The 24,688-nt window shown below is 39.0% G+C and overlaps 1 protein-coding gene across 5 annotated transcripts in view; it reads right to left on the bottom strand.

Annotated features, from left to right (window-relative positions):
• Parg (poly(ADP-ribose) glycohydrolase) overlaps nt 1–24,688 on the bottom strand; it is a 105,382-nt gene that overhangs the window by 11,682 nt on the left and 69,012 nt on the right. For all 5 annotated transcript variants that reach the window (XM_055612334.1, XM_055612330.1, XM_055612333.1 and 2 more), the window contains 3 exons: nt 13,717–13,795; nt 10,642–10,750; nt 1,920–2,025 (listed from right to left, as the gene is read on the bottom strand). In XM_055612334.1, the coding sequence (XP_055468309.1) occupies nt 1,920–2,025; nt 10,642–10,750; nt 13,717–13,795 (294 nt within the window). The remainder of the gene's footprint in view (nt 1–1,919; nt 2,026–10,641; nt 10,751–13,716; nt 13,796–24,688) is intronic.

Here is a 24,688-nt window from a genome sequence, read left to right as displayed (position 1 = left end):
CACCAAGATGTTGACAGTGAATTTAGGTGATGTTTACATACTTGATGGTATTTTTCTGGGATTCAAAACAGCGAATGTGCCACTTTTATGAGAATAACAAACTTTTTACTGTGGGGATACTGTGGCAGACCTACCTGTTTTATTCTAATAAGCTGAGTTCTACCTATGCCTAGCTTAACTGTCAAGGTTATAGTTACTTGCTTGTTTGCTGTGACTGCTCTTACTGTGCCCTGGCAACTCAGGAGGGAGCACTGAGACACTTGGAACTGCTTTAGCCTTGGTCTTTGTTGTACTAATGAGGTGATTCAGATAACCTCAACTGTCTTATTTTGTTGGAAACTTGACACAAGCTAGAGTCAACAGAAGAGGGAACCCTTCTTTAAGAAAATACCCCCAACAACATGGGCAAGTCTGTGCGGTTTAAAAAAAAAAAAACTGATGTGGGAAGGCTCAGCGCATTGGGGACAGTGCCACTCCTTAAGAAATCAGGCTGAGCAAACTATTAGAAGCAAGTCAGGAAGCAGCGTTCCTTCATGACCTCTGCATCAGTTTCTTCCTCCAGGTTCTTGCTGTGAGTTTCCACCCTAACTTTCTTCAACAATGGACTGTGATGTGGGAAGTATAAGCTGAAATCTTTTTCACCCCAAGTTGCTTTTGGTCACAGTGTTTTAGCACAGCAACAGAAAGTTTAACTAAGAAAATGACCTCTAGGGACAATGAGTTCAGTCATATGGGTAATGGTTTAATCAGCTTGCCGCTGTCATGAAAACCCAACCTGAGCATCAAAAGTGAGCAGAAGTTTCTGGTTGAACACACCGGCATATAAGAACAGAGAGGTGATTTGACACTATTGGGAGAAGTTGTCAAAGCTCCCATTTGTCTTATGGACCCTACCCCTAAGTGTATCCTGTCTGCTCAAAGTATGGAAGTTAAGAATTCTGAGAGTGGGGTTACAGTTAAGATACAAAGTAAATAAACTGTTAATTACTATAAAAAAATAATTCTGAGAGTTATTTTAGTGAATTTTTGAGCTTGAAGGGATCAGGAGGAAAAATGCAGGTGGTCTGGGGCCCCCTCAGCCCTGTGGCTATAGCCCAATGTACAGGCAGTCATGTTGAAGACTACCCCTTAACCTGTACTCATTTCAGGAGGTTAAGTATCAGAACTGTACCATGTCAGAGCAACTGGGATGAAATGGAGCAGTGGTCATCCTTTGCTAAAGACAATGCTACTTTCTACATTTAATGACTTCAAAGCAAGCAGATGCTGTAACGGTAAAGGATTAATAGCTTCGCCAATAGGCTTTGCAATGTCTCATTCTTCTTGGGTATCTAAATGCCTCCTGGTCTGTGCCACTTGTGAAGCTCCCCTAGGTCATGCTCCCCCAGCACTGTATTTATCAGAGCATCAGCCAACATGTGCTGCATTTGCCTATGCCTTTCTTTCATAACTTGGTTATGACTGTCAAGACAGGGACCACATCTCAGTTGCCATGTATTCTCAGTAGCCATAGCAGAGCAGATGGTCCATCTGTTTAGCAAGTGGATAAAGTTCAGTGAATAGCACTGCCCATTAACGACACTCCAGTGAGCAAAGTGCTGGGTGGACACTTTAGTTTGAAACATCAGAGTTGGTTTTACAGTTTTCTTCCCCCTGACCTTTCTCCATTTAGCTGAACACTGTTGGAACTAGTTAATCAAAGAGATAAGCAACATCTGCATGCTAATAGTAACTGAAGCTAAGAATTCCTGCAAACACAGCAAGAAAAAGGAGGACAGTGTCAAGTGTTTTTTCATCCTTAGATTTTTATTATCTCATATCAAAACACTAGAAATTATGATGTAAAGACTAACTCCTCTGTCCAACTCTCCCATCCTCAGCCAGCAAGCTATTACCTTTCCCTACAATGACTGACTTACCTTTTAATCTAGCATCACCTCCAAAGGCACCACAGCCCCAGTTTCCTGTGGCCACTGCAGAAAGATTCTCAGAAGGAACTCCAGGACGAAGAAACCCACAGTAAGCCTGCAGGATGAAAGAGATACCACAGCACATGAGCGAGAGACACGAACAGCACCCACTGTCAAGTTTTTGTTCTCATTTTTAGAGCCAAAATAGAATGAAGAATGGAGAAAAGGAGTAAGATATGGGACAGAGTAAGAACTGAAAAATTCCAGTATTTGTTCGGATGTAACTGCTTTGATGTTGGACAAATCAAATCCCTCAAACCAATACACCTCTTAGTTTCTCTATTCAGATGAAACCAACAGAAATAATACTACTAGCTAGATTTCAGAGCCCCGTGGCAAAGGACCAGGAGTTACAACTATCGTGTGTAGACTTGTGATCAGTGTCTCCTACTTCCATGGTGTCAAGGTTCTTCCAGAGCGTCACTGGGCTTGAAGAGTCAGAGTCAGTTTTGTATGCAGTACCTTACTACCTAACCCCTGACCTTACTACATTCAGCCAAAGGAGAATTGGCTAGGGTTAGACTAAGAACTACAGCTTTAAAAAGGACTCTCAGACTCTATAACAAAATCTTAGTGCAGACTGCACTAAACCCCACCCCTCACCCCCAATCCTCCTGTGTCTGGCTCCTGAGGGCAGAGATCAAAATGACCTGTAAGACTTCTCAGTCCTAGTTTCCAATTTTACAGCTCTGTTCTAACCTAGAACATTTAAGCATTTGCTAGTAACCCCAGAAAAGAAACATATATCCTAAATATGCTGGCTAGATAGGCACTAAATGAAAAGCTGATTTTGGATACAAGAAAGCCCTAGTTTAAGGTCTTGAAGTTTCTGATTTTTATTTCTTTGCTATTAGCCAAGTCACTCTTCCTGCCTTTTAAGGATTCTTAGCTTTGTGAAACTATCAGACTAGTTACAGAGGCTTAATGTCAAGCAAATCTCCTCTATGTTATCTCAGGCATCAAACAAAGACAAAAACATAGTCTACAAGGCCAGGATGGTGGTGTAATCCTAGAACTTGGGAGGCAGAGACAGGAGATCGCTGTGAGTCCGAGGCCAACCTGGTCTACAAAGTGAGTCCAGGCTACACAGAGGAACCCTGTCTCAAAAAAAAACAGAAAAAAAAATTTACACATTCTGTAATACTAAGCCAATCTAAAAGGATGAAAATCCCTAGAGAAAAAGCAAGGGCAAAGAAAGATACTTTTATGAAGCCCCACATGTAGAAATATAGTAAGTTGTTCTCTAAAGTCTCCATAAAGATAGAAAATTATATTTTATACACTCTCTGGATGGATTAACAAGGCTATTTTTCTACCTCATTTTAAGCTGTAAATCCTGATAGATACTAATTATAAGTTGTTGCTGAACCATTGTTCAATATCAGGGTACAGAGCTTATATAAGAACTGACAAATTACCTGCATAGTCAGATGCACTGAGCTTCTGAAAACCCCTTTCAGGTCAACAACATGGGGGAGCTCCATTTGTTTTTTGGCAGGTTCTTGAAAGATGAAGAATCTGACATTCATTATATGAACACGAGGGAGAGCAACCCTCTGTCAGAATAAACACAACTCTGCCACTCCGTTTCCTGTCACTTTTTCCTAACATGCTTAAACAAAGAGTTCTTGGACTCCCAAGTTTATGGTTTTGCCTTATATTATCTGAATAGTTTCCTCTCCACTACTGTAATCATTCTGGAGGAGAGACAACACTGTAAAGACAGACACCAGTATTTCTCCTTTTGGTCATTAGACTACTGAAACAATGGACCCCAAAGACTTAAAACTTTCCCAGAAATCTCTTGCTAGAGGAAGGGAAAGGCTGAAGCCCTGCTATCCCTAAAGGTGAACTTGCCTCCCAAAAGGAAACTCACACAATTCTGACAGGTCACTGGACAACTCTGCAGGACAGATGTGCTAGGACAATAATGGGCCAATGATGGGTGGGACCAGGAATGCTTGCTTATACTCAGCCCCCGCCCTTTAACGCTACATCTCTTGTTAGGACCTTTATTTGTTTCTCTTCCCAGCAAGGTCACACTGAACACATCTCCTTTTTTCTGTTTTTCTCTATGACCTGTCTCTTTAGAGTACTGGAGATGGATGGTTGAACCTAGCATGTCTGGACTAGCAGACCTTAGAAGCTCTAAAACAGTTTCTAAATAACTGGGAGTTAAGTCACTGCAATGACCATCGTGATCTTAGTGAGCATAGTTAATGATAGACAATTTGAAACATTCAAATTATTAAAACTAACATCTAACATAAAGGATCACACGTTTTTTTTGAAAAGTGATCTTGAAAAAATGGCCAAACAAAAACTCTTGAAATGGAAACTATACACTTAGTGGCTTTTATCAAATATTACCCGATAAAACTTCTACAAATAAATGATTTAGACTAGAATTACATAGTAGTATATTCAAAGGACTGGTTAGAATGACTAAGTGTAAAATGCTTTCATTCTGGTAAAGTCAAGCAGATTCAGAAGTACAGTAGTTGCCCAGTATCCTTTAGGGGAGTATTTCAGGATACCACTATGGATACCAAGATCTACTGGTATTCTTATCACTTCCTTAAGAGAGCACACAAGCCTATACAACCCTGCTGTATACTTTAAAGAGCTTAACTCATGTCTAGCTTTGCAAATAGTTGCTACATGTATTAAATAGCAAGTAATAAGAAAAAAACCTATACATGTTCAGAATGAAGTAAAACATGTTTTCAATGTGCATTTCATTGAATCTATAGATGCAGAACCCAAGAGACACGAAGGGCCAACTAAATTTAGTTGCCCGAACCCCTTAGGGGGTCTTCCCAGGGACAGCCATTCTTCAGGTCAGGAGAGTGTTTCTTCTTTCACAGCAGAAACCAAACTTACATTGGTGGCCAAGAGATAAGAAAAGGAAGCAATCTCAGAAGTTTTATCAAGTCTTCACTCCATAAAGTTGTTAGGAGTGCTCTAGAGTGCTTTACTGCTGAATACTTTACTTTTCCCCCACCACAGCTGGAGTGTTTGAGGAAACTGGCAGGAGAAAAAACAACTTGAGCTCTGGCCATACAATGACTGTTTGTCTGCAGATATGCTACAATATAGTAATTTATTCACCCTAATAAATAAGTCAAAAAGAGGAAAGTATTCATACCCCCAAAAGAATAAGGAGATCTACTACAGCTGGGACACACAAAGTGAATAAATTGTAATTAAAAAAAAAAAAGAATAAGGAGATTAATGAACACCTATATGCTAGAATGAGATCTGATGAAAAGGGAAGAGAGAGGGGAGAAGAGAAAGGTAACCTTGGATTACTGACAGTTGCAAAGGGGAGTACTGAAAACAAAAACAAAAGAAAAATACTGCCATCTAGAATTAAAAACTAGAGACCAGCCAGGAAATAGTAAAGACAATGTAAAGACAAATGTTTTACTATCATGTAAACATATACTTTCCCCAGATTAATAATTATTTTTCTTGGAGAATTGCTTATTCATATGAAGTCAACCTATCATACTTGTTCAATCTAAACTAATACACAGTTAATACAGAAGTTTCTGATATTCTGTGATTTCTTAAAAAGACACTTAATTTTTTTTTTGGAAAAGAGAATAAAGTTTTATTACTAAAGAGTCTTAAAATTATCCTATGCTCAATCATAATACATTCTATAAACTCCTAACTATCCTTGTATAGTGGGACACTTGACACATGTCTTATGCCTCACAGAAAAGACTATGGAATCAGTAAACATTCACAACCAGGATAGTCATTAAGTAAGGACTTATCAATCCAAACAATTATAAACACAAGAGAGCCCAATACCGTCTGATAAAATATATAATTATAGGTTACCTTTAGGTACATTTATATGACTAAATTTTATGTGGAAAGACCTACAAAAACATCCTTTTGAAAGGGAGAATTACGATGGCTTTTTTTTGTCCTTGAAATAGTTACATATTAGCACAGTTTTATCCTATTTCCTATTTATTTTGTCTGTAATGTACATGCCAGTGAGCACCAAGTTATTCCTGTGGAGGTCAGAGGACAACTGGAGAAAGTTCAGTTCTCTTCTTCAATGTGGATTCTAGGGACCCAAGTCAGGCCATCAGGATTGATGGCAATTGTCTTTAGCTCTTGAGCTACCTCACCAGTCTGATTTCTGCTATTTTTAAATGAATGAAATGAAATGTAAAATGAAAGCAGTCAGCTGAGTTGAGTTTTCTTATTTGTAAAATAATTTTAAAAAATGGATCAGCTATCTTCATGGCTTCCTGGTTCTATGTATTGAGAAAGTTTATGAAAAACTTAGGAATGATACCTTTTGCACTAATACTCCAAAATAAAAAGAATATGACACATATTTTAAGATTATGAATGGCCAGATATTGAACTTAAAAATATCAGAAGAAAACACCAATTGGTTTTGCCATTAAGCTTTGATTTAGTAGTTGTAACCCTACTCCAAACTTGGATCTCCACAAAAAACCAGGAGGAGAAGAAACAGCTACAATACACTTTGTTTAATTTCTAACCAGAAGGCTCCAGGAAATGCAATCAGTGTGGGCTCAGTAGACAAGTCGAAGAGCACATACAGTAGCTCACTGGCACCTCATGCTTCCTTTGCAGAGGTACCTGCCACTTTACAAGCTGGAATCACAAATCTTTCCAACACCAGTGTCTAAAATGTCACCCAGCTGATCTCTCCCAGAATTAAAAATAGCTTTGCAGTATCTGTTGGATCAAGTGAGACTGATCCCTGCTTTTTTTCAGATCAGCTCTACTTGCGGACCCTGATGCAGGTCTAACAGGGTAGGAGGCGCCCACAAAGAGTGGCCTCTTCTAGAGCATTTCTGCTTCAGTTGTCCTCTCCTCAGCAATGCCAGTGGCAAAGAGGACGCTGGAGCTGAGACACACACTGTGTTATGGTTTCATTTAGAAAAAAAAATCTATCACTCTCCTACCTACCTTCCATTTGGTATGTAAAAATTTTATGTACGTTATTACTAGTATGATCTAACGTGTTTTGTTTTAAAACATTTACATAATATTTTTATGCTTATAAAACATAATGAAATATAAGAATTATTTCCTTCAACTATTATTTCTCTTTTATGTGATTCTTTATCCTTGTCCCAAAATTTATATATCTGTTCAATAGATAAGTATAATTAATAAAGAACAAAATTTAATTTAGGAAGCCCAAAGTTATTTGAATTCGTTTTTATTAAGTGTGTGTGTATGTGTGTGTTCGCGAGAGAGATGGGGGGAGGGAGAGAATGTGTAGAGGCTTGAGGTGCTGCTAGGTGAACTCCTCTATTGTTCCACCTTATTTTTTGAGACAGGGTATTTCACTGACCACAGAGCTTGCTGTTCCAGCTACAACAGTGGGCCAGTAAGCACCAGGGACCCACTTGTCTCTGCCTCCCCACTGCTGAGGTTATAGGCACATGTCAGTTTCTATATAGGTTTTATGTAGGTACTAGGGATCTAAACCCAGGCCTCATGTTTACAAGCACTTTGCCCACAGAATCACCTCCCTGGCCCCTGAGTTGGTTTTAAGATTAAGATGCTGGGCTGGTGAGGTGGCTCCGTGGGTAAAGACGCTTGCTATCAAGCCTGGCAACTGGAGCTCAATCCCTGGACTCTATGTTGGGAGGAGAGAACTGACCCCTGTGAGCTCTCCCATGACCTCTGTAAGCACATGTGGCACACATGTCCGACCACACAAATACAAATCTAACAATTTTTTAAATTAAGATGACAAATGACATTTACCAAAATTATTTGCTGCTTTTTTCTTCTTTTTCAGCAAGAGTTAGAAAACAATTCTTTGCTGAAATAATACGTTTTGTGAATATAGCAGTGAGTGAAAGAACATGCATCTAACTCAGGTATGGTGGCACAAGCCTGTACTTTCAGCACTCAGAAGGTAAAGGCAGAAGAGTTATGAGTTCAAGGCCAGTCTGAACTATATAATAAAATCCTGTCAGGGTCACTGTACTTAAAAGGCACACCATATCTGTTCCATCTGTTATCTTTTTTGCTCCAGTGCTGGACTTACAAAGCTTTATTTAATATTGAAAAGTATCTATGAAGTAATTAATTTGTAATGTTCTGAGATTATGAACTTTTATAATTTCTTAAATATTTTAATTTATGCTTAATCATTGACCAAGTCATCTGAAAAATTCTGAGATACTTCCATAAGCCAAGCAGCACCCCAGCTATGACTGACCTGAATGAAATAAAATCCCCCCTCTTGCCAGGTTATTTCAAGATTCATTCTTTGTATATAAAGTGTATAAGTACTCTATATTCTATAGCAGTGGTTCTTAACCTGTGGGTTGTGACCCTTTGAAGGTCATGTGACCCTTTCACAGAGGTCACATACCAGATATGCTGCATATCAGATATTTACATTACAATTCATAGCAGTAGCAAAATTACACTTATGAAGTAGCAACAAAATAATTTTATGGTTGGGGTCACCACAACATGAGAAATTGTATTAAAAGGTCAAGCATTAGGAAGATTGAGAACGACTGTTGCACATAAATGTTTTCAGTGTTGGAGATACATATCACCAGCCTATTCAAATATATACTAATGCCACACATATGTTTACATATACGTATACATGTACACACATATAGCTCTCGTATCTATAACATTTCTAATGTCTTTGGGAACAATAAACTAAAGGTTAGTGAATAAGTACATGTAGAAAGCATCAATTAACCATAAGGATTTTAGAAACTTGTTTATGACCATAGAGTGAATAAAAATGTAATTATGGATCAATTTCTTTTTAAAAACTGACATTTATCTCCCTCCTGCCACGTGTGTATGTGTGTATCAGCGCATGAGGGCCATGCTGTACGTGTAGAGGGTGAAGGGTTGTTTTTCTCTTTCTACCACGTAGGTCCTAGGTCCTGGACATCACATTTACGTGATTGGGCTTGGTGTAAGTGCCTTTACTCACTTGCTGGCCTGAATAATTTCTTTTAAAAGTGAATGTTTCAGTCCCCTGTAGGAAGGTGTATATAAGAATATAAGCTTCACCCATAAAAATTTGAATCTTTTAATTTATGTTAATGTTGTACAACTATGACTAAGCACATTTATTTTACCTTTCTTTTACATATTATTTCAAAATGCTTAAATAGTATCTTTCAGTTTCAAAAACCATGTAACAGATATAATTACGCAAGGAACACCTGACCAAAGCTTGAAGATAATGCTGATTTGTCTTGATACATTCTGTCATAAAACACCTTGGACTTGAAGGCAACTGCTTGACATTGAAATTTTAGAACAGTGTAACCAAGTTATAAATCTGACCTTTTCTTTCTCTCCTTTTTTTTGAGTACAGAGGATATAACCCAGGGCCTCCTGTATGCGAGGCAAGTATTGTACCATCAAGTTACAGCACCAGCCCAGAGCAGCCCAGAGCATCTAAAATGTCCACAACTACTTATAAAAGAAATCTGTCAGTGGCAGCCTGGCCCCCGGTGTCAGGAATGAGCAGTGGAGAAGGCTAACACACAGAAGAACAGGCTTTGAGGACAGCTGAGGAACTACTTTAAACAAATCTCAAAAAGAACATCTGTTATACAGGTCCAACTTTGGTGACAGCAGATTACTGAAGTACTTTATGAGATCCACGTAAGAACACTAAACATTAAAATAACCTAATAAATTATACATTAGAAAACAAGTTTATCAATGGAGTAGTTGCTCAAATGGTCTAGGAAATAATATTATCTTTAAATACCTACTAAACTCTAAGAGCTGAAAAAACCTTTGCGGTTTGCTTGTCTCTACCCAGGCTACTGTCACTGCCAGAAGTTTTTTTGTAGGTATCTGCACGTGTAGCCAGGCAAAACCACAAAACTTGTTACCTTAATAAAAAAAAAATACCCTAACCAACTCCTACGCCGGCAGGAATTAAAAATGGTTTGTAGAACCAAATTAATTTTCTCGGCTCTGAGAGTGATCTGGAGAAGATCACTTGAGCTGCTTTGCTAAGGCTCCAAATTCACATTATAGAATCAGCACTTTATTTCATGAAGGAGTATATTCATTATAGCCCACAGTAGTGAGGATTTGAATAAACAAGAGGAATATCACTTTTTATTGTTGAGATAGCAAAAGAAAGAAAATGAGTAGGCAGAACTATGCATCATAGACTATCAGAGTTTTCACCATATACATGTCAGATTACTAAATAATAACAGGTTTCTTGTTCAATAATGGAACATAATTTGTGTTTTTAAAAAATATTCAATATCAATATCTTCACACCTTGTAGAGAAAATGTCATGTGCCAGATCCATACTCACTCCTCCAAAAGTGTCCATAGCTCATTACTTTTTATATAGTTTTACAAAATGATAATGTTCCAAAGCCATTAAAATACCTGAGGAGATAAATGCATGTGTGGGGTTAACATCAAGCAACAGTCTATCTGGCAGCAGTGGCCAGTAATGAAACAATTACAGAATGGAAAGCACATCTTGTACGAGCTGACAGAACTGTTAAATCAGGGGAGCTATGAGCAGATGTACTGACACTGTAAGAACTACCAGAAAGCATTAATTTCAGCATTAATAAAATGGCAGTAAATAGATGACAGCTGCCAGATGAACTCAGAAATAAGGTTACTGGCCTTGTTAAGCTCACGTCTCATTTTCTCAGGCACAAACTGATCGAGGTAGCGTCTGAAGTGAAGTGCATCAATGGCAACAATCTCTGTACAGCGTCGCTGCCAATCATCTCTGTGATGGAACAGAAAGGGAAGAAAGATATGGAACAGGTGGAAGCCTTAAAGTAAGACCCTTGCTGGAGCCAGCCTGTTGACATTTGGCAGCACTCAGATATTAAAAACAAACAAACCATAATGACAGGGCCCAGCAAAAGGAGGGCAGGCAATCATTACAGATTTAGATTCAGAGGTATGCATATTGTAGACTGCTGAGTAGTAAAATGAAAAAAAAATAAATCAAGAGACAACATGAGATGACACTGTGAACAAGTACATCACTTATAGTGAGCCTCAGAGGTTAAAGGATTTGGGAGTAAACAAACTTGGTCTTGGTTTTCCCCTAATACCATGGTATTTACTGTATCTTTGTTTTCAGAGATCTGTTCTAAATCATTGGTTTATAACATTATCCCATATTGTACAGGAAACAATCCCAAGGATCAAGTGTTACAAAAAAACATATAACATTCAGTCCAACCTTCTACTTACTGTGCGACTGTCAGCTACAAAAACTATCTTCAAAATGATCTAGACAAGAAAGCAGACAAGACACACTACCTACAGAAATATGAAGGACTACCTGAGGTATGAGTTTGGAAACCCATAAAATTCCAAACATTTCATCTATGAATAAGCTTGCATGTATACTAAAGACAAAAAACTCCATGCTAGTCTGGATAATTATGGGGAATACGTATCCACAGAGATAACTGCTTCATAACAGGCACATGTGTCATAATTCAGTTGTCAACTTGACACAACTGAGAAGAGGGAACTTCCCAATGGATTGGTTAGGGACATGTCTGTGCGACACCTTTTAAATTGCCCAGCTCACTCTAAGCAATGTCATCCCTGAGCAGTTGGTCCTGAGTTGTATAAGGAAGGTAGCTGAACAAGCCAGTAAACAGAACTGCTCCATGCTCTTTTAGCTACTTTGGCTCTTGCCTCAAGTTCTGGCCTTTGCTTCTCGTGATGATGGACTGTAAACTATAAGACAAATAAATAAGCCCTTCCTTCCCCAAGCTTGTTTGGTCATGGTTTTTTAACATCAACAGAACCCAAACAGGAACAACATATTTTATAAAATAAAAAGAAATCATAATCTGAACTTGACATTACAAATAGTAAGACTGTAATATAGATACAGCTGACTCCTTTTGCCAGAATGCCTTTTTCATTAAAAAATGAAACACAAAGTGATTTCCCTCCCCATCTAGCAAAGTAAGATTTTATATCATTTAGTGAGTAAGCAAAGATGTTATTTCAAGAAGAAAGTGGATAGCAGCGGCAATATTCACTTCAGGCTTTGCTGTCAACTAGTATGTGGCACCAGGCAAATTGTCCCAACATACATTCCCCCATGTATCTGGTAACATGGAAAAGTTATGAATAGCTAAATAAGACAGTAAAAGGCTCTAAACTCTAATTAGAACTCATTCTAAGTTTGGGCTTAGAAGCTGACCTCTATAGCTTAGAGACAAAGAGCTGCAGAACTATGCCCTGATCATTTTTGCCTTAGACTTGGAATTTTCATTCTTCTCTTTGGTGTGAGACATAGCAATATTGTTTTGCCTCCCAAAAATCTGAGATACTGAATTTAAAAATAATCTCAATGGAGTTATCACATAATGGGGGAGACAATGCCCCAATTAGACATCTTATGCCACCAAGTAAAACCTCCAGTGCCGAGAATGGGTTAAAGCTTGTGGAGTCGTTGGTCAAAGGGGTCCCATAGATTCCCCCCAAACACTACAGGCTATTGCTGAGGCTACAGATTATTCTCCACAAGCTGATGGTATGGCCCTATTGCTGAAGACAACACTTACTTATGTCATCGAACATGGAGAAATCGAGCTGGTGCCCAACTAGAAGCTTCACCCTTACTGACTAGCGATCATGGTGCTGGAAGGCACTCTGCACACTACCAGAGGAGAAAAGTAATCATCAATATCACCCAGCTACAAACCCTGTGACCTACAACAGCAACCTGCCTGCAAGATCTATTGGTTTAACAGTGGCACAAATATTTTGGGAACAATCAACCACTTTCTGATTGGCTTTAAGGCCCACTCCATCAGACAGAATCTATACTTAACATTGCTAAGGTAGCCAAGAACCTGGGACTAGATAGGTCACAGGCCCAGGGTAAAACCTACTATTACTATTCTGCTAAAGGAACATAGCAATAAATGACTCTGATGACATATTTATTACTATACCCATTGATCAGTGCACTGTTCGACCCTTATCAGAGAAGCTGCTTCTTTCAGTGCTTGGTAATTAACATAGAAAACCAAAACTGGATAATGTGCAGTAAGTAAGAGACTTTGGAACACTTGGTCTCAAATGGGAAGTCTTCATTAAATCTCTGTCAAGTCTCATGGATCTATATGGAAGAGGACACAGAAAAATTCTAAGAGCCAGCGGTGATAAATAATTCCAAGGAAACAGTGTTTTCCAAACACAAAAGGACTGATATACATATAAACTCAGACTGGGACAACATGTACCAGACATGCACAAGGTCAAACCAGACAAAATCCCAGCAGTGAGAAGGGAAGGTAGACACAAAGTTCCATTCCTACTCAATAAGCTCTTTGCAAATGATGTCTGTTGGGAAAGGGTAAATAATTTTTCTCCAATGGAGTGTTATCAGGTATATCAGCCACACTCCGAGATAAGCTCTATGGCTCTATGCCCATTAGGAGCTGACAAACAGAAAATGGACCTCATGAGTTTTTTCCTGTTTTTGTGGGCTTCATGTTGCCAGGGGCGGGGGCGGGGTGGATATACTGAACATGAAGTTGGATGGGTAGGGAGGCATGGAGGATCTAGGATTTGGGAAAGGGGAAAGAACATGGTCAAAATATACTGTACAAAGGAAAAAATAATTCATTTCTGGAAGGGGCAGAGTGCACCAGAGTCAAGCACATACTTCTTTAGTTTCAGCCACACAATACTAAAACCAGAAACACTCACTTTTCACTCCTGTCTTCGTGGCTCCGGGCCCAACGATAAGTTTCAGCATAGCCAGTGTATTCACTGTACTGTTCAGTACCTGAAACGAAAAGTCTATTGTTAACATCCTTTACTTCAGACTCAATGGTGAAAGCATTGTACCTACGGTGATCAATAAGGTGAGAGTATCATTCTATTCTTTTCTTTCTTTCCTTCCTTTCTTCTTCCTTTTTTTTTTTTTTTTTTTCCTTTCCTTAAGGCAGAATTGTTCTATCTAGCCCTGACTGTCCTGGAACTTACTATGTAGACCAGGCTGGAGACTATGATTCTTATTACTTCTATTCAGCATTGTACCTGAGGGATAAGGTAGGTCCACTTGCTCATCACCCCAATCCCTGCTGCCACCAGTGCAATAACCCAAGAAAAGAAATAAAAGGCATACAGAGTGGAAGAAGATAACTAGGGCTGGAGAAGTAGTAGCTCCATGGCAGGGCATCAACATGGCCCTGAGCTTGACCCCAACACAAAATAACATTAAAATAAAATAAAATGTAAAACTGTTTTGCAGATGCCATTATTATTTATATAGTAAATCCCAAAGAACTGCTGAGAGTGGGGCAAGGATAAGGAAAAAAAAATCATAAAAAAAAGTTAAATCAAAGATGTCTCTTTATAATAGCAGCAGACAAGAAAACAAAATACCAAATATCCATTAAACATAGTGATAAAAACATAAATTACCCCTAACAGATGTAGAAGACTGAAAGACGAAAAGACCCAAACAAATAGAGAAATAGAGCATTCTTTTAAAGTAGAAAACTCAGCATTATTACAAGGTTAATTCTTGAGCTATATATTCATCTCAATGCTAACATCAATCTCAATTCCGGACAGCCACACACCCCACGACTCCCACCCCCATTCCAGACCCAGACTGACTTAAACTCATGGGCTCAAGTGATCCTTACACATCAGCCTCTAAAGCAGCTGGGGCTACAGGTACAGCAGCACATATTTTAAACATAGTAATTAAACTGGGTGTGTTTGTGCCATGACTGCCTGGCCAGCAAAAAAGGAAGGAGAACAACAAAACAAAACCAAACCTGGAGTGCTCAACTCTCTTAATTCAACAATTAGTGGATCTTGGCCTAAGAAAAGATGCTTTCAGGAAAGACCTTTGAAACAAAATAGAGGCCACAGGCCAACTAACTGTTAATAAAGGGCACAATAATAAGATCTACAGGAAAAGATAGTTTCCCCCAAATATTGTTGAAACAAACAGATAACTCCTAGAAAATACAGACCTCTAAAGCTACCCCACGAATAAACGTTTTGAGATAGAGAATAGACATAAACACAAAACTACAAAACTTCCAATCAGGAGAGTCATTCCTAATCTCAGAACTTGGAAGGTGGAGGCTAGAAGATCAGGAGTTCAAACTGGGCAAAGAGAGACCCTATCTCAAAAACAAACTCAAAACAGCAACAACAAAAACCTACATAAACAGCTTCATTGCATTTAGCCAAAGATTTCTTGAACTTGATTTAAAAAAAAAAAAAAAAAAAAAAAAAAGCAGTGACCACAAAACTTATAAATGGAACAAAAGCTATACTGGATCAAAATTCAAGTTACTGTCAATAAAAACATCTTTAGGAAAATCAGGCTAAAGAAAAGACACATCACATGACAAGAATCTGACAAAGGACTTGTGTTCAGAACATTTGAAGAAGTCTCAAACATTAATAATAAAAACAAGCAGGGGATAAGAATGTAGAGTTTAGAACAGAGCCCTTTCCAGCATGTGTAAAGCCCTGTGTTTAGACCCCAGATCAGCAAAACAAACATGAAATGAGTAGAAATACACCCCAATTTAGAAAAAAGACAGAAATCCTGAACACACACCTCATATAGGAAGTACACACTGTGCTAACAATCTCATGAAATAATGCTTAATATTATTAGCAACCACATTAAAACCATGTCATTAGCAATCACATTAAAACCACAGTGAGTTATTGTAATAAATCTCAATGTATAGCTAAAATAAAAATGGCCACAATAAGAACCAGGTGTGGTGGCACATATTTTTTTTACTTTTTATTTTTATTAATTAGTTTATTCACTTTGTATCCCAGCTGTAACCTCTCCCTTGTCCCCTCCCAATCTCACCCTCCCTCACTCTTCATCTCTTGTGCCCCTCCCCTAGTCTAATGATAGGGGAGGTTCTCCTCCCCTTCCATCTAACACTGGTCTATCAGGTCTCATCAGGACTGGCTGCATTGTCTTCCTCTGTGGACTGGTAAGGCTGCCCCCCCCCCCTCAGGTGGAGGTGATCAACGAGCCAGCCCATGAGTTCATGTCAGAGACAGTCCCTGTTCCTATTACTGGGTAACCCTGTTGGACACTGAGCTGTCATGGGCTACATTTATGCAGAGGTTCTAGGTTATCGCCATACATGGTCCTTGGTTGGAGTATCAGTCTCACCTGTGCCCACAGCAGATCCTTGTGCCCAGATTTTTTGGTTCTGTTGCCCTCCTTGTGGAGCTCCTATCCCTTCCAGGTCTTTCTATCTTTCATAAGATTCTCTACACTCTGCCAAAAGTTTGGCTATGAGTCTCAACATATGTTTTAATACCCTGATGGGTACAGTCTTTCAGAGGCCCTCTGTAATAAGCTACTGTCCTGTTCCCTGTTTTCTCCCTCTTCCGATGTCCATCCCATTTGCCTTTCTGAATGAAGATTGAGCATCTTACCCAGGGTCCTCCTTCTTGATTAGCTTCCTTAGGTGTACAGATTTTAGTATGATTATCCTATATTACATATCTAATATCCACTTATCAGTGAGTATATACCATGTGTGTCTTTCTGCTTCTGGGGTACTTCACTCAGGATGCTCTTTTCTAGTTCTCACCATTTGCCTGCAAATTTCATGATTTCCTTGTTTTTAATTGCTGAGTAGTATTCCATTGTGTAAATGTACAACAATTTCTGTATCCATTCCTCCACTGAGGGACATCTGGGTTGTTTCCAGATTCTGGCTATTACAAATAAAGCTGCTATGAACATGGTTGAGCAAATGTCCTTGTTGTATACTTGAGCATCTTTTGGATATTTGCCTAGGAGTGGTGTAGCTGGATCTTGAGGAAGCACTATTTCTAATTGTCTGAGAAAGCTCCAGATTGATTTCCAAAGTGGTTGTACAAGTTTACATTTCTACCAGCAATGGAGTAGGGTTCCTCTTTCTGCACATCCTCTCTAGCATGTGTTGTCACTTGAGATTTTTGATCTTAGCCATTCTGATGGCTGGAAATCTCAGGGTTGTTTTAATTTGCATTTCCCTGATGACTAAGGATGCTGAGCATTTCTTTAAGTGTCTCTCTGCCATTCCATGTACTTGGAAGGCTGAGGGAGGTGGGTCTTTGTGAGTTCCAGGCCAGCCAGGCTTATAGGGTAACACCCTGTCTCAAACAACATAAAAACCCAACCAAACACAACCAACTGAGCAAACAACAACAAGGCCGTACAAAGGGCTGACAAGGAAACAGAAGAAGTAGAGATCACATATATCGCTGGCGAAACAACATGGCACAGTAATTCTGAAATACAGTTGGACAATTTCTTTTTCTTTTTCAGTCACAAGAAAAGAACGAGTATTTTTATTTGCAGAGAATGTATCTGAGGGGGGGAAGAGTTTTATATCAGCAAATAGCTATAAAAAGAACATGAGCTAGTTGAAATGAAGGAAATATAAAAAGGAATTATAAACTCAAGATTTCAGCATAATGAAATTCTTCTGATGAGTATATGTGAGCACCTCAGACTGTATATACCATGATAGTAATGGCTTTTAAATTCTTGTAATACATACTATATTTATTGTTCTGAATTAGCTATATGCATGGAGTAGTCTAAGTTTTGTAATGGCTCTATGGGTTTGAAACATTCTGAAAACCATTTAGGACTTTCTTTCCAGTTTAACTATAATTTATACCATTTCATTTAAAATAGGGTTGAAACATCTGGAAAGAAGTCTGCAATATATCATTGAAATATTTCAGCGTTGTGTAATACTACGGTAGCACAATTACTATACTAGGGAAGACTTATTTATTTTTATTCTTTTTTTTAAAAATATTTTGAGAGGACCGTGACTAAAATGCTCAATCCCCATCCTGAAAGGCAAAGAGGAAGGACATCAGAAGAAGGAAATTGGAAACAAGCTAGAAACCCGCCACAGAGGGCCTCTGAAAGGCTCTGCCCTGCAGACTATCAAAGCAGACGCTGAGACTTATGGCCAACTGATGGGCAGAGTGAATGGAATCTTATGTAAGGAGTGGGAAATAGTAAGATCTGGAGACGACAGGAACTCCACAAGGAGAGCAACAGAACCAGAAAATTTGAACACAGGGGTCTTCCCAGAGACTCATACTCCAACCAAGTACCATGCATGCAGATAACGTAGAACCCCTGCACAGATGTAGCCCATGGCAGTTCAATGTCCAAGTGGGTTACACAGTAATGGGAAGAGGGACTGCCTCTGACATAATCTGATTGGCCTGCTCTTTGATCACTTCTCCCTGAGGGGGAAGCAGCCTTACCAGGCCACAGTAGATGACAATGCAGCCACTCCTGATGAGATCTGATAGACTAAGATCAGAAGGAAGGAGAAGAGGACCTCCCCTATCAGTGGACTTGGGGAGGGGCATTTGTGAAGAAGGGGGTGGGAGGGTAGGATTGGGAGGGGAGGAGGGAGGAGCTTATGGGGGATACAAAGTGAATAAAGTATAATTAATAAAAATAAAAAAATATTTTTCTTTTACCGATTTCCATTCTCTCCCAGTCCTCCTCCTTACCACCCCCTGCCATCCTTCCCACACCCGAGTCCTACCTCCATTACCCTCCCCACCCCCTCTCCCACCCAGTTCCCTCCTGGTTTGACAACTTCTTATAAAATTAAACATCAACCGTTTGATCTGAAAATGACATTTGTAGGCATGTACCCATAGAAAACAAAAAATGTGTACCAATAACAAATTGTACAGAAGGGATCAGAGAGACAGCTCTTCAGTGGCTCTTCCACAGGAAGACTTAATTCCTAACACCTACATGGCATCTCAAAACCAGCTGTAACTTCAGTTCTAGGGGATCCAGTGCCCTCTCCTGGCCTCTTCAGGCATCAAGAATAAAGTGGTACACAGAGATGTGGGCGAAACACCCAAATACATGAAATAAAAGTAATCTTAAAAATTGCTCAGAAGAATGCTCATAGCAGGTTTACTCACAACTGCTACATATCAGTCACAGGCCAACCACAGAAACAGAAGAATGAGATTCATATAAAGGGATTTACTGGAAGGGCTTGGCTCATACAACTGTGGAAACTAAATACGCAGGTTTAACAAGCAGGCTGGGGCTCTCAGACATGGGCAGCAGCGGCTGCCCACGAGTGGATTTCTTCTGGGTAGCCTGTTTTTTAACTGACTGAATTAGACACTCACAGATTAAGGCAAATAATCACCTTTCTTAAGTATTAACTACTGTGGACTTTTAATCACATCTATAGATTATCTTTACAGCAACACATGAATTCAGTTTTTGAAATCACAGAGGGTGTGGCTGACCTAACACAAACCTGTACTAAACTTAAAAAAAAATAAGCCTGGCAAAGTGTCTCATGTGGAGGTTACAGTACCACCACAGGTTTGAATTACCTAGACTACAGAATGAGAGTCTTTTGGAAGACAAACAAACAAAGGGGGAGGCCCCAAAGTATAAACAGTCCCAAAGGAAATTAACAGGAAGATACAAAGCCAGTGGGGATTACACAGAACAGTAGATGTTACTCGTAAAAAGCACAGAGCCAGGGAGCTCACCCAGATGGATGGATGCTACTTAACATGAAACAGAGCCAGTATACACCCCAAAACACGACAAACCCAAGTAGGCAGACTCACTAAGCTTTAGGAAATACAGATGAAGTGTTTTGGGAGTGAAAGGGTGCACAGTGGCTGGGTGTCTCCATCATCTTCTTAAATATGTGAGAAAAAGAAAATGGAGAAGAAAAGAGGTATGCTGGTAAACCTTGACAAAGGGTATGGAAAGCTGGGTGTGGTGGCATGAACCTGGAATCCCAACTCAGGAAGCTGAGGCATGAGGATCATGACTTCAAGGACAGCCTGAGTTACAAAGACACCCTCCCCCCCAATGAAAATTCAATACATTCTTCTGGTGCTTGCTGAATAAGTTTCAAGTTTCTTTTAAATACATTATATACATGTAAAAGAGACATTTATATTTATGCAACATTATGAAAACGCTGTTTTTGGTGTATGATTTATAATTTCCTACAATAAAGGCTAAATACTAATTTCTAATTTACTGTATAGTATATCACCTCTTAAAATAATTTATTAAAATAATTAAATAATACTTTAATTCCATAAATTTACTTAGAACTTTTTTTTTATGCTACAAACCAAGAAACCAATTCTAATGTCCTTGCTGTTTCTTGTGCAGAGCTTCCTGGATCTGCAGGTATAGCTGGGTGCTCTTGTGTGCATAGCATCCACAGCGCATTAATACCACAAGTGAGATGGGAAGTCCTGTATTAGCTGAAGTTACAACAGCAGGTTCAGAAGTACTCTACAGGGATTACATAATGGACTCTTTAGAGGCTCACATTCGCAGTAAGGCAGTAGCTCAGGAGACAAGCAAAGACACCACTGGGTCTTTGACAGCAGCCTCTATGACACTGTGAGACAATGTCTCAGAAAAGAACACCAGTCTTCAAAGATAGAATCGTGTGGTGAAAAAGCACCACACTGACATAAGGAAACACGGGACCCCCAGGTGAAGCTTCACTGGTCATGTGACCTTGGCTAACCAATATCACCTGAAACTCAAGGTTTTTAATAGCACTCATCTCTCTCACCTCACCGGATCACTTAGAAAACAAAGACAAATTAAAATTAAAACTTCTTCAAAACCATGTCAATGAACTTAACTCTGCAAAGCAGCAGAGGAAACAAAGCTCCATTATCTGACTCTTATCTCTTAAAATGTTCTAGTCCATTGGCCTAAATGTAACAAAGAGAGCCAGCCAGGAACACTCTTGTTTATGTTTTCTGTCTTCTGCCCAGCAGTAGACATGTCTCACTTTTCCTATTCATAACAACAGCAACAAAGGATGTCTACTTTGATCTTGCAATTATACAAAAACCCATTTCATTTTTTAAAAGCGAAATAGTTGAAAACTATAAAATAGCAATTGTTATGTTTCTACCTCAAGGGATAACAGTGTCAGTTCTTTTCCAAGAGAACTAAGGGTAGATATACTTCGTTTGCATCAGGGAAATTAATGCTGCCTGTTTTCTGAGCAAATTAAACCTTGGGTTTTCTAAGTAGGCAAGTTTTATGCTTATATCACTCTCATTTGAAAAAAAAATGAATGCTTTTAATATATTTCAAATTATCAATAAGCCATGATGGAAATATAAAAGCCAACAGTGGGAAGGGTCATGAAGACAGAGCTTCTGAATTAGTGGGATAGTCTGCCTCGTGACAGACTATCAGGCCAAATAGACTTTCACTTACGGGAAAATTTTATCTAAAGTTCATGGCAGCATTATGAACTGTACACTTAGCAAGAAATATTTCTAGTTTCTCTCACTGTTAATAAAAGTTTAAGCTGTGTGTTTGTTGCATACCTGTAATCCCAGCAGTCTGGGAGGTAGAGGTAGCTGGATCTCTGTGAGCTCAAGACCAGCCTGGTCTACAAAGAAGTTTAGCGTGAACTGAGGAAAATATTAGGAAATTAACAAATTCTCCTTGTCAGTGGGTTGTGCCCTGGGACAGGCAGTTTATATGAAAGCCATCTACCCCAACCTGTTTAGCATCACTCATATAGTGGCGATCATGGAGTAGATGCAACACTCTTGTCTTCAGTCTTCACAGTTAGTAAATATTTTGTATAGATAAAGAGCATAAAAACATCTGATCTCTGAATCCTCTGGAAAACTCCAATAAACCTGGATGTCTGCCAACAGTCTGGAGTCACTTAGCCAGGGGATGCTTCTGTAGCAATGCCACCCCTCATTTTCTGTCTCACAAAGATGGCATGGAGTCCTGAGCCATCATGGTCTACTTCTGGTCAGCCTATCACTGCCACTGACCAAAGACATCCACTCGTGCAGACAGTCCCGATGACCTGACTCACTGCTAGGCAGCCTTTACATAAATCAACTATTCCTCTGCTCATGAAGTTTCATCTCTAGTTATATGTAAACAGCTGATTTATGTGCTCACTGAGCAGAAGACGACAACCCTGTGGAGCCCCTTAACAACTGACACCAGAGCTGTACTCCAGATGCTTAATTCTTTTACTCCATTCATACTTTAACTCATAGCTACTATAGGGGGAATCACAGCAAACAGAAATAACACTGTCTGAACAAAAGTATTTGCCTGTTTGCATGACCTGTTTCATATTCATTTACAAGTCTGATAGCAACCAGATGTCCCACAACGATGACAAATTTAATTTATTTCCAATTTTTCAAAACTCTTCTACAGATTCAGGCAGCACAGTCACAGTCATTAGGTCACTGAGCTTAGCTGCATCATTGAAGGAATGGAATTGATCAGGCAGATAAATTGCAGTGCATGGGTAAGAGCCTCCTAAGAAGGAAGATGGCAGAAATCCAGATACCAAATAAATGATGAAATGGTCATTTCCATTAAGGGAACATCACATCATGGATATTAATTAGGAAGCACTGTAATAAAGTTAAGTGCATGTGGGAAAAAGTGCTGAGTTAAAAGTCACCCCAAATGTCCTTAGCTTGAGGTAATCACAAATCTGAAGGAAAGTCACAAATCTACAATTTTATATTCATTTTACAATAGCTGCAGATAAGTCAGAGATCCCTGATAATTGCGGAGTGACCCTTTTTTGGGTTGGGGACAAGTGATCTTAAGCAGGACAGGGATGGATGCAAGAGACAGAGAGACAGAAAGACACACACTGATGTTTTCCTTCTAATATTCCTAGGGAAAGTGACATCCCTTACTTACTATAAGAGAATTAAAGTAAACGAAGAAACTACCTTTGTATTTAAATGTTCAGTATTTTACCAAGGTTTATTAATCTATTTTTTTTTTTGAGAGGACGTAAATTCTTCTTGAAAATTGATGGGATATTTTGTTGTTAAGTTTTTAATTCAATTCCTCTAAAAATTGAAAATCTTTAAAAATGACCGTCGACATGTCAGTGACGGAGCAGTAAAAGCCTGGACTCCCAGAGTTCATGCACAGAGCAAGGCAAGTGTTCAGAGCCTTGAGATTACAACAGGCACCGGCAGCCCTCCCCTCACCTTTCCTTCTGTAATCTATATGCTTTCACCGCTCCCAGCAACTTCCCAATCTCACCCACTTTAGGTACCTACGTGGTAATCAACAATTATAGACAGACATGCAATATAAGAGCTGAAACAATGCTGAGAGTAAAGAGGTGGATCTTTCCAATTCAATACAATTTTGGAAACAACTTCAGCATTCTAGAAGAAATTATTCATGTTATTAACTTAAAGTAAGAAACTAAGACTGTAAGAAGAAATTCCTTTGCTGAGGTTCTAATCATAAGTTCCCACGTACGAAAATTAAATTTTGTTGTTTGTTTTACCTCACTAAACCATCAGATGATGTGATGTGAAGCCATTCTAAAAAGCAGCAAAATAACTTTAAAACCATAACTACCATGGAAACCAGCATCCCAGCAGCTGCCAGAGAATATGCAAGAGTGTTGACTTTCCTTCAAAGTCATATTTTCTAAGGATGATCATTAGACCTTTCCTCTGGGCAGATCTTATGCAAAATGCTGTCTTGACTTTACAAACCTGGAGTTTGCCCAGTGTGAAAAGCTTAGTCTCCAAGAGTTGGATGAGGACAGCATGGAGACTGCCTTAAGTGGTCACCATATAGGGCAAGCAATAAACTAACCAAAACGTCCAAGGAAAGCTGATAACAAGATGTCAACAAAGAACTTAGAGCTAGTGCATTTCCTGGGAATGCAGAACACTATGTGATACAAACACCCAGAAAAACCTGAGAAAGCCTTCAGCTTTCTCCACTGCCCAATTGTGAAGCTTCACAAAAGACAGAAGTTCAGGTTAAGCAGCATCTTAGCTGTGACCTGATGAAAGGTTGATGGTGTCAGCATGTACACAGAGCACTTTAGCAAAGCAGGAAGCTTACTGATTCCAGTCATTTAAGAAATCCACACAATCACTAGCTAACCGCTAATAAACTGAACTGAATCCTTAGTGATGACACTGAACAAACAGTACAGACTCCACAGAATCTGTGTAGAGAAGAAATGAGATAAACAGTAAAAGCTAGTAACAGTAACTCTGAAAAGGAAGAATCTAATTTCTAGGGTTGCTGTATTATTTAAAATGTTCAGATCCCATCATCAACTACAACACAGAATCCTAGACATGTGTAAAGAATAAGATAGAAAAAAAAAAAAAAAGAATAAGATAGGATGGATGGCCCACAGCCAGGAATAGAGTAGTCAACAGTAAACCAGTACAAGTCAGTTATTTTAAATATGTTGAAAGAACTGAAAAACAAACAAACAACAACAACAAAAAAAAAAACTTAGGTCTTAGTACTAAGGAAAGTACGTATGAGAATGATAATTCGTACACAGATATATCAGGGCCATGAGATGGCCCAGTGGTAAGATAACCTGTCATCTAGCCTGACAACCTGAGTTTGATCCCCACAACACACAGAGTGGAAGGAGAAAGCTGACTCCTGAAAGTTGTCCTCTGAGCTCCAAATGACATCATGGCATGTACACATGTATGCATGTACAAACAAACAATAAATAAAAAATAATTAAAAATTAAATGAAAAAATTATTTTCAAGTGTACCAACATATATACTACTTGGAAAGGAAAGAAGGGGGGCCCTGGGGCTGGCATAAAGAG

The sequence above is a fragment of the Psammomys obesus genome, unplaced genomic scaffold (genome assembly GCF_907164565.1).
Source record: "Psammomys obesus unplaced genomic scaffold, mPsaObe1.curated_primary_1811, whole genome shotgun sequence".
In the NCBI taxonomy this organism is placed as follows: Eukaryota; Metazoa; Chordata; class Mammalia; order Rodentia; family Muridae; genus Psammomys; species Psammomys obesus.
The sequence above is the reverse complement of the archived record's forward strand: the minus strand, read 5'-3'. Positions and strand labels throughout refer to the sequence as shown.